Source organism: Nerophis lumbriciformis, linkage group LG38 (assembly GCF_033978685.3).
Source record: "Nerophis lumbriciformis linkage group LG38, RoL_Nlum_v2.1, whole genome shotgun sequence".
NCBI lineage: Eukaryota > Metazoa > Chordata > Actinopteri > Syngnathiformes > Syngnathidae > Nerophis > Nerophis lumbriciformis.
The window spans coordinates 20,232,609-20,244,111 of NC_084585.2; the positions used below are offsets into that span (position 1 = coordinate 20,232,609).

An 11,503-nucleotide genomic window follows, 5' to 3' on the forward strand; every position below is an offset into this window, starting at 1 on the left:
CAGTCCATGTCTTGTTGAAAACACTGCATTCGTCATCAACTTTTCTCTTTTTAGCGTCTCGGGGATAACTGGGCATCACTTGTCGCTGTGCACCTTCACTCACAGGTTACACACGGACATACGCCCATAAATAACACTTTTCAAAATAAAAGCAGCACAGTTGTACTGCACGCACGACATAGATGTTTTTTTTTCTTTATTTTTGTCATTTGTGATTGCCGCTGTTCACATTCACTCACAATCGCGCACGAGCATACGTCCACATGGAAGTAATACAAATAACGCTTTTCAAAACTAAAGCAGCACCGTTGTATTGCACACTCGACATAGATACTTTTTAAAATGTATTTTGTAATTTATGATTGGCCTCACGCGGGCCGGACATGGACGCACAAAGCAGCGATGTGGTCCGCGGGCCGCAGAATGCCCAGGTCTGGTTTAGATCCATGAAGGAAAAAAGAAAGTGAATGATGTTTATAACTGAATACATTTACATATGCATAAAAATGGTTTATCTTTTGTATTATTTTTTTTTAATGAATTAACGTTTATGACAACCTTTTTCCGAAACACAATGTAGAATGTGAGAAATAACAGGATAATGCATACATTTATCATTTGTTTTCAAAATGGTTACAAAAAAGTGGGGCCTAAAAATGTACTGTGGGACCCCATTTTTATGACTTGATGGGGTCCCTGGAGCCCCATTTTGAAAATTCCTAGCGCCAACACAGATGGACTATTGGTGCGTGCAAAATTGCAGCAGGCGGCTGTGGCCTGCGGGCCAGTTCTAAAACTAATCAAATATCATCCCGGGGGCCATAGATAATTAATTTTCGGGCTGGATCTGGCCCGCGGGCCCTGACTTTGACACCCCTGATCTAGTTAGACTTTTTCAAAAAAGCGACGAGTGAGAAATCTAGTGAAGAGACTCTTGGAGAATTTAACATGAAAGCACAAGTTGCTCTTATTTTTTGTGAGATGAGAATAAAATAGAAAAAGAAGAAGTGACAGAAGAGAGTTAATTTGTCATTCTATTTTTGTATTTTTTTTTTACTCACTGTTTGTCTGCCCACATCATTCCTGTCTCCTACAGTGTCTATCACCACCAAAAGTAGCATAGCCATTTATGCAATGTATAATACTTGTTTCAAATGTAGGAAATACCAACGTCTCTCCAGGTAATGTTTACTAAGTTTCAATTCATCTTATCCTCTTTGTGGCTTAGATGAATTAATTTCTGATCTTTAATTAGAGCTTTTGCTCCAGCAACTAATCGCACAATAATATTTGTTTTGCAACACCTCACATGAGTCATGTTACTTTGAAGGTTTCATTTACCATCTGTTGTGTGCTTTGTCAGAAAGAAGACGGAAAACCTCCCACAAGCCTTTAGTTCTTTCAGAAGCCCATAAGCAGCTTCTGATCTACCGCTTACCTCAGGTTCTACGGCTGCACCTCAAGCGCTTCAGGCAAGTGGCTTTGTTTTTATCATCATCTGCTCTGTTAAATCCTCTCTTTGTTTGCTTTTTGGAGCTGTAACACTTTTTGTTGTTGTCCACAAGAGCTCTTCTTTTCCCGAGTGACCGTCACTTTAGTTATTTATAGAGATGAAACTTGCAGATTTTAATAGCCTTTAAAGAAGATGCAACATATTTCAAATGTTAGCAATTTGGGATGCCATCTATCCATTTTCTACCGATTGTCCTTCGGGGGCAGCACGGTGGAACAAGGGTTAGTGCGTGTGCCTCACAATACGAAGGTCCTTGGTTAGATCCTGGGCTCGGGATCTTTCTGTGTGGAGTTTGCACTAGTTTGCATGTTCTCCCCCGTGACTGCGTGGGTTCCCTCCATCCTAGCTGCATTCATGATTTTTAAAAATTAATTATACATCATTATACGCTGGTAAAGGACTGATTGTCCAGCGCCATCATTTCCATGATGAAATCACAGATGTCTTTAGCTCTCGAGTCGTCTCTGACAAACTTTAGAGCAACTTCTTTAGCAGCATGCGTCTTCTTAAGCTTTCAAAACACTGTCATAGCCATGCTGCTATTTCAGGTGGCTGATAAGTTTTGATGTGTTGAAGCTCAATGTTTTATTTTTACGTTCTAGCGGAATGTTTGCAGAACATTTGGTACAAATAGCACACACAACATCTTCCTCTGAAACAGCAAAGAAGTCCCGCAAGATCGACACCATGTTTCTTTACAATGAACTCAGGGGAAGTTTATGACAGCACTGCACGTAGGAAAAACAGAGCGCTTGAAATGCTCACCATAACCCACGTACAGCTAGGGATGTGTAGCATTCACATTTGAACCGATTCTCGATACATGGGAATCAATATTGGTACTCATTGATACCAATTTTGGTACTTTTGTGTGTTAATGAATATTAATCGATTTTAATACTAAAATCTATTATTTTGCAACAAATAAAAATGATTTGATTATGATAACTGCTATCCAGTTATTTTATCTTGTTTTATTGTGACATTTCTGAGTCTCAATTACAGTTGCAAGTTCAAGACATTAGATGGCAGTAGTGTATAGTTAATGGTGTGTTGGCTACTCAGTTCAGTCTTAGCTGTCTAATCTTTTGTTGCGTTCAGAAAGTGTTACTGTAAGTACTGTACTTATTACGCACCAACTCTTTGATTGTAACGTGCAGTCGTGCATCTTTGTTGTAGTTTTTGTTAACAAATGTAGATGTGTTAACATCTCCATGTAAAATTGCTAATGCTAAGCAGCAGCATGTCAATAGCAAAGCAAATGTTAACAAATGTCACAATTCTTCAAATTCAAGTTTTTTTCTTGACCATTTATGCATAAATTTACAGTTCTCGTGTGGCGTTCTCTTTGAGTCAACAGAATAGCAAAAAGCGGAATGCGATAAAATGAAATAAATAAAATAAAATGCTTAATTCTATATATAGCAGCACTATACAGAGATGGGATATGCACACAGTTTTCCCAGTTTTAGAAGCTGATATATGCAGTAACACATTACATAATTTTCGGTTGTGGTATTTTTCTCAAAACTATTAATATACATGCTAATTTATTATTACTATATATAACACTAAATTGGCCCTAGTGTGTGAATGTGAGTGTGAATGTTGTCTGTCTATCTATCTGTGTTGGCCCTGCGATGAGGTGGCGACTTGTCCAGGGTGTACCCCGCCTTCCGCCCGATTGTAGCTGAGATAGGCTCCAGCACCCCCGCGACCCCAAAGGGAATAAGCGGTAGAAAATGGATGGATGGGATGGATTACACCTGTTAAAATATAATGATCACATACATATGTTGATTGGATACTTAACATTAGTTTTGACTGATACGACAAATATCCATCATGCTCAGTATTTACAGGGGCAGTATTGGTCATACCGTTGCTGTTACTGATACTTCACATTTTCAGAATCTTTGAATGATAACATTTTTGATCACAATTTTAATCAGACAAAAGCAAAGGATGGCAGTGTAACAATATCAATTAAATATTAAAGTTATTTTCTACTATGTTTTAAATTCTTTGGTATTAGCCCTTAAAGCCCTGATGTATATTAAGGGACATATTTCCTGAATGTGTAATTAATAACAAAAACTATAAAAAATGTTTTTGATGATAAGAAATATCGATCTAGCCATTGGGGTATCGACTTGATGCAATACTACTTGGTATTTTTACGGTCAATATATGTATCTTTCTGCCCATCTTTGGTTTACATTTATGAGCTTTAGTTTACGGTTGGCTTATCTTCCTACAGTGTGTTGTGTAGCATGTTTAGTGTTTAGTGATTCCTCGTCCTCCAGTGATAATGACTTTTGTATGAAACATAGTTTATTTGCCGCAATGGAGGTGAGGATTGCTGACTAAAAAGCAGCTTTGCACTGTGGAGGGATGTTAGCTCCTAGCAAGAATGCTACATTGTGTTGAGGACTCACTCATTTTTTTGGGCTATGTCAAATTTTTTATTACCTTTTTGATTGACAGCGAAATGAGCGAATCAGCAATCTTGTGTTGTAAACTTCTGTGGGAGCATTTTTCAACATTCATTCTGTTGTTCTGAGTTGAACCGGAGACTTTCCAGATCCTCTTAGCGCAGTGGTTCTCCAACTTTTTCTGTCAGGCACCACTTCAGATGAAAAAAAAAATTTGGGCCCCCCCTCACACTAACAAGTGTCACGATAGTCACAGAATTAGTCAAGTTTAGATTTATTGACATAACATAAATATGTATTTTTCAAAAAGATAAAACATCTTAAAGTATTGAACTCACTTTAAAATCCATGCAAAAAATGAAAGAAAATGCAGCCATTTGGTAAAAAGATGAACAGTTACCTTGCTAAAACAAAGAGTTTTATCACAGCGTTGGTGGCTGCAATGAGCCTGTTTTGCACTGCACATTTTTTCAAAGCGGGGTTGCAGGCTTGATACTGCCACTCTTAAGTCATGCTCAACGTTGAGTTGAGATTAGAAATTAGGGTAGCTAGCTACTTTCTGATATTCAGCGCGGTTTGTGTCTTCTGCTTTCTGACTTGCGGTGGGCGTGACTCGCGGTGGGTGGGCGTGACTCGCGGTGAGTGGGCGTGACTCGCGGTGGGTGAGCGGGACAACGTGATTTGTTTATTACGTGGGCATAGAGATGGTTTTCCGCCTTAAGAGACATTATTTATTCCTCTTTTTATAGTATGTTTATTTGATTATTGTCTGGGTTTTTAAATGGTTTGTATAATAAAATAATAAAATAAAAAAAATTCACAAAAAAAACGTGTTAAAAAAAAAATTCTCGGAACAGAGGGTATAATTTACGTATAAATAAACCAACACATTTTATGATGTAGGCCGAAATTGAGCTTCCCCTCCTTGAGAGACCAGCATCCGCCACTGGTCTACACGTATCTGTTATGTGTGACTGCCATCTACTGGTCACATTTATAACTTCACCATGTGCCAAATAAAATAGCTTCGAGATCAGTTAACACAACCAAAATTATTCCGTACATTAGGCGCACTGTCCAGTTTTGAGTAAATGAAAGGATTTTAAGTGCGCCTTATAGTCTGAAAAATACGGTTGTTTTTTTAAGAAGTTCTGTTTGAAATTGTTTGGATTATTGTGATAATTACTATAATTATTTCAAATGTTTGGACTCGTAGACACTAACGAGCTTTGTGCGGCGCTACAGGTGGTCGGGGCGGAACCATCGGGAGAAAATCGGCGTCCACGTGGCCTTTGACCAGGTTCTAAACATTAGACCCTACTGCTGCACGGGCTCGGGTCACTCGGTCCACAGGGGCGGGTACACCTACGACCTGTCGGCCGTGGTCATGCATCACGGGAAAGGCTTCGGCTCAGGGCACTACACCGCATACTGCTACAACACAGAAGGAGGTGAGCCCGACGGCGCCCTCGACGCCCGACCACTTCCAGACTAACTCCTGTCCTCCTCAGGTTTCTGGGTCCACTGCAACGACTCAGAGATGAAGGTTTGCAGCGTGGAGGAAGTGTGCAACACTCAGGCCTACATTCTCTTCTATACCCAGAGGTCCGCTTAGGCGCCTCTTGCTGTGACGTGCACCTGGACCTGCTGAGCCTCGCCCGAGGAGACGATCTTCACACCTGGAGACGATAGCGAGTCGAGTGCAGGCCTCCGCCAAGGTTGACCAGTTGGAAGTAAGAGTGGAACAGGATGAGTAAAACCCTCCCATTTCATCAAGCTTTTTATCAATTGACCTCACAAGGTTCAACTTGGATGTACTTTAAAGTAGTCAGTTTACAGCAGTAGCTCTAACACACATACTTTAATGTGTAGATATCTGGCAACACAAGTGAACATGTTCCAAAAGTGTGAATATTTAGTGTAACCATTATTTAACTGCTTTAATCCTATTAATAATGATGATAACTGGGATTTATATAGCGCTTTTCTAAGTACCCAAAGTCGCTATTGGATGTGGAGTTGATCAGAACATCAATCTGCAATCATCTTTCACTCCTCCATGATAACATCACTGCTGGAACTGAATGTTGCACACATTTGTACTCCTTCACCTTCCTTCCTTCCTTCCTTCCTATTTTCTTTCTTCAGTGCTCAATTATGTCCAGGAGACATGCTTGTCCACTTCATACCCTTCACTTTCTTCAACAAGACACTTGTCATCTTGGAGGTGTGTTTCAACTCTATGTCCTGGTAAAAAAAGAGCTACTTTTTCAGGTCCACAGTGGCACAGTGCATGTTGAAATTCACGTTTCTCGGCAATGGACCACAGCTCCTCAATGCCAGCAGCACTCATGCAGCCCCACACCATACTTTACTGTTGGTAAACATAAAGATCTTCCTACTTGCTGGTGTTGCCAGCTATTTAGACAATAATGTGTGTGTGTTGACTCATTTTTTAGTGGATAGTAAAGCTAGACTGTTTTATCTTAGGACCAAATTTTGCGCGTAACAAACATGTTCCTTTTCGCGCGTACCGTTCTGTGCAATGAAGTGTCCAAACAAAGAATTTTACGCGTTAATGACTCACTCTGTGTGCTTTTTTTAATTTAGTGCCTAGTGCAAAATAAGCCATCAGGGCGCCAAAGAAAGTTGTGAGTGCCAGCACTTTGATAAAGAAGGTGAAAAACACCATTGAATTCAAGAAAAAATGTGTAGCAAAGTACAAAAGGTACCTGTCATTTATCCATTTAACTTGTTGTTTTCTACATGTGAAACTGTAATTATTCTCTCTAAAATGTTTTGTTTTCATATTTTTGGGTCTATCTTTGGATCTACTTTATTTCTTATGAGGAGAATTTGTTTTTTGTTCGGACCCTTTGGAACATATTGCTACATCAAATGGAGGTACCACGGTACTGCTAAACAAGCTGTACGCTGACTACTTTAAATTGTAGTGACTCTACTGGGTTCTTGTATGATGACTCCATGAATAAAAAATATGTGGGATGTGTTAACCTTGGCGAAGGTAACTAACTGATGATCTCCAACGGATTAGTTTTTCTCCACAAAAAACATTTGGAAAGTGAAGCTACGGGTTTGTCCGCCTGGCACCAGCAGACTGTGTGCGCAGGTTCGATTCTGTCCTGCCTCCTGAACACTGAGTAGTGTGTTTGCATATTCTGCAATGCAGGACTTCTTTTATTCCTCGCGATGACGTCATTTTGTGTGTTTTTGTAGCTTTAAGTGCTTCATTGTCAGCGTACTTGAAAGAAGTCAGCAGGGATAGAAGAAACGTGAGCTCCGGACTCTAAGCGAGCTTTTTTTTTAAATTTTTTTTTATAATCCTCACGGTCAAATGTCACTTCTGGAAGCTTATTTTGGCCTCCACGTCATCACGTCCTCTCCTGCTGGGAATGTGGGCTCATGTTTTTTTCGCGTTCTTTTCTCGTCATTTTCTTTGACTGAAGCTGCATTTTTGAGGAGCTCATCTCACTAGTATGTTTCAGACAAGTTTGAGGAAGTTTGGGGTATATTAGATGGTGGTTTACCTTGATATGACCGCACGGTGAAATAGTGGTTGCCATGTCGGCCTCACAGTCAGGAGGTCGAGGGTCATACTTGCCCACCCTCCCGATTTTCCCGGTAGACTCTCGAATTTCAGTGCCTCTCCCGAAAATCTCCCGGGGCAATCATTCTCCCGAATTTCTCCCGATTTCCACCCGGACAACAATATTGGGGGCGTGCCTTAAAGGCACTGCCTTTAGCGTCCTCTACGAACTGTCATCACGCCCGTTTTTCCTCCATGAAAACAGCGTGCCGGCGGAGTCACATACCATAAGCGGCTTTTACACACACATGAGCGAATGCCAAGCATACTTGATCAACAGCCATACAGGTCACACTGAGGGTGGCCGTATAAATAACTTTAACACTGTTACAAATATGCGCCACACTGTGAACCCACACCAAACAAGAATGACAAACACATTTCGGGAAAACATCCGCACCGTAACACAACATTACCACAACAGAACAAATACCCAGAACCCCTTGCAGCACTAACTCTTCCGGGACGCTACAATATACACCCCCGCTACCACCAAACCCCGCCCCCCCAACCCTGCCCATCTCAAACCCCCCACATACAAAGTAGTACAGAAAGCAGAAAAGTATTAAATGTGTCCGCATTAGGGATGTCCGATAATATCGGACTGCCGATATTATCGGCCGAGAAATGCTTTAAAATGTAATATCGGAAATTATCGGTATCGGTTTCAAAAAGTACAATTAATGACTTTTTAAAACGCCGCTGTTTACACGGACGTAGGGGGAAGTACAGAGTAGGGGGAAGTACAGAGCGCCAATAAACCTTAAATGCACTGCCTTTGCGTGCCGGCCCAGTCATATAATATCTACGGCTTTTCACACACACAAGTGAATGCAAAGCATACTTGGTCAACAGGCACACTTGGTCAACAGCCATACAGGTCACACTGACGGTGGCCGTATAAACAATTTTAACACTGTTACAAATATGCGCCACACTGTGAACCCACACCAAACAAGAATGACAAACATATTTCGGGAGAACATCCGCACCGTAACACAACATAAACACAACAGAACAAATACTCCGAACCCCTTGCAGCACTAACTCTTCCGGGACGCTACAATATACCCCTGCTTCCCCCCACCCTCCCCCACACCTCAACCCCGCCCACCTCAACCTCCTCATGCTCTCTCAGGGAGAGCATGTCCCAAATTCCAAGCTGCTGTTTTTAGGCATGTTAAATTATGCACTTTGTGACTTCAATAATAAATATGGCAGTGCCATGTTGGCATTTGTTTTCCATAACTTGAGTTGATTTATTTTGGAAAACCTTGTTACATTGTTTAATGCATCCAGCGGGGCATCACAACAAAATCAGGCATAATAATGTGTTAATTCCACGACTGTATATATCGGTATTGGTTGATATCGGAATCAGTAATTAAGAGTTGGACAATATCGGATATCGGCAAAAAAGCCATTATCGGACATCTGTAGTCCGCATCATTCAATTTACTGTGTCATGAGATTATTTCCATGAATTATGAATTAAACTTAAAGACAGCATAAATCCATTCCAGAAGGTAATAATAAATAGGTTACCGGTACTGTTTTTCATACCTACCAATAAAAATGTATTCGCATCCTGTATCTGTGCTATTTACGGTATTCCAATTCTAAATCAGTTAATATTTTCAAGAATTGATTTGGGGGAAAACATGTTTTGCAGAAGTATTTGTATCCTGTAACCTATTTTAGTTTTATGATCATATATATACCAAACAATATATTGTGAGAATTGGTTTGGATGAATCCTTAAATCGAATCATCGCCCCAAGAATCAAATGGAGTGGTGAGTTGTTGTGAGATTCACATTCATACCTACCATAAGGGCTGCACGATTATGGTGTTATCCATAAATTTACAGAAAAATATTTGTTGTTTTTTTTCATTATTAATATCAACATGTCAGCTTTTTCTCATTACATGATGCCTTAGATCTATTTTCTATTTTTTATGCTGTTTTTTTGGCGCCATTTAAACATTTTTTTTTTTAATTCATGAGTGACCAGCGCGTCAACAATTGGACACCGCCCTTTGACCGAATCATACTTTTGTTCATTTGTAGTGTGAAACATGTATAGTAAATTACAAAATAAAAAATATAGTTATTTAGTGTAACGATTTGACTCATTTCAAAGAGTCAGTCAATAATCATTTATATTTCCGCATTCCCTGAATTCATACATATGCGCAGATGCAGGGGGTGCACGAATGCCAATGGGGAGCATGTCTCGCCAGAAATGTTGGTACCTGATGGAAAAGCCTTTCTAGACTCTATTTAGCACGATGGTCAGTTAGTCCTGCTAGTGTGACTCCATGGAGACAAGCAGAGCAGCGTGTTGTGCAAACGTCCAAGGGCGTAAGAATGAGTTTAACATGGGTAGGACACATACTGTATTGGTAACCGAACAAATCCATAAAGAGTTTGAGCAGAAATATGTCGTATAGCAGAGCTGGGCAAATATTTTGAGAGAGAGAGAGAGAGAGAGAAAATAATGTGTCTGGGGGGCCAATGTGTATGTGTGTATAAATGATATATACACATTTAGCTGTAAAGGTCTGCTGTACAGCATGTGCGTTTGGGTCTCTTTTTTTCAGGAACACTAATACCAAAAGTAAATAAAAAAATAAAAACCTACAATATGATATATTATCACTTTTATGCAGAAATTTGTTGTAAAAATCTGCTTCCGCATCTGTTCCTGACACACGCGTTTCGGGCTAGCTGCTCTGAAAACAAACCCCACTCTGCTTTGTTCCTCGTCTGAGCTGCTGTGACGTAGATTACCTTAATAACTTGTGTAACACTCAAAAGCGCAGATTTCAACCATTGAAACACTAGTTCAAGAATTAGGGTAATTTAAAAACAGCACTGCACATCATAATGGCGGCTACAGTTTTGATGTTAAAGGTCTCCAAAAATTATGTAGAACGTCCGGCGGGCCGGATTGAACATCTTAATGGGCCGCATGTGGCCCGCAAGCCGTATTTTGCCCAGGTCTGTCTTATAAGAATGATCTACACACCGCAAAACATTCACAAAATGTTATGTCACATTAACTATTTTTTTTAAAGTAAAAACTTTGTGACATAAAATAAACCCACAAAAATTGTAAATAAAATAAAAAAAACTTTTGTTTCGGTTTACTTTTTAATATCAAATTAAAACACAAAGCAGTAAAGATGAAGTTTGATTAACAAGCTTTTTTCTTCTCCAACAACACAATGTGGCTCAGTGCAATAATTTGGACAACAAAAATAAATAGGAGTGATACCTGTCACATCTAATACACAAGCTTCGTGCCTCTGACAAATCGGTGTGCTGTCACTTCACAGCCTGTGTTCAATTCGATGAGGTGACAAAACATTTGAGCTAGTGTTGATGTTACTGGAACCCTGAAAAAGTTGTCGATTAAATCAAGTACGTGTTTCGGCCTTTCCAGGCTTTCCCAGGTTCTAAACCAAAGGCCGTGGGCTGAGTCGGGACAGTTGGTGCACTTTCAAATGCACTTCTGAGTCCAACATAAGTCTCTCAAAAAATAGCTTTATTTGCAAAAAGGTCTTCTTTCCAATAGTCCATCCAAGGTGAACAAAAACAAGTTTAACTGCATACAAAGTTATAAGCACAAAACTAAGGCTCATGTGTTGAGTAAGAAGTAGTCAAAAACCGTTTTCACCGCCAGTCTCTCAACCTAACATTTTTTGTCCTATCAATTTCACCTCTGCGCCCCGATATGCTCTCATCACAGGTGCTGTATATGACACAGAATGTAAATGACGCTTTATAATTCAATAAATTAACGTGCAATGTATCAAAACATATTTTCATGGCAATTCCAAAACTAATTTAACTTAACAATATATGTAGTACTAGAGAAATATAAATAACACAAACATGGCTACCACAACCATAATGAGAGAAAAAAAATATTAAAGTACAGT

The 11,503-nt window shown here is 39.8% G+C and overlaps 1 protein-coding gene across 1 annotated transcript in view; it reads left to right on the forward strand.

The window, feature by feature from the left end:
* The window catches only part of usp49 (ubiquitin specific peptidase 49), a 37,522-nt gene that overhangs the window by 24,950 nt on the left and 1,069 nt on the right, over positions 1 to 11,503 (forward strand). The window contains exons 5-7 of the mRNA XM_061932203.2: positions 1,364 to 1,472; positions 5,194 to 5,399; positions 5,460 to 11,503. The exon at positions 5,460 to 11,503 is cut by the window's right edge and continues 1,069 nt beyond it. Coding sequence (XP_061788187.1) covers positions 1,364 to 1,472; positions 5,194 to 5,399; positions 5,460 to 5,563 — 419 coding nt within the window. The 3' untranslated portion in view covers positions 5,564 to 11,503. The remainder of the gene's footprint in view (positions 1 to 1,363; positions 1,473 to 5,193; positions 5,400 to 5,459) is intronic.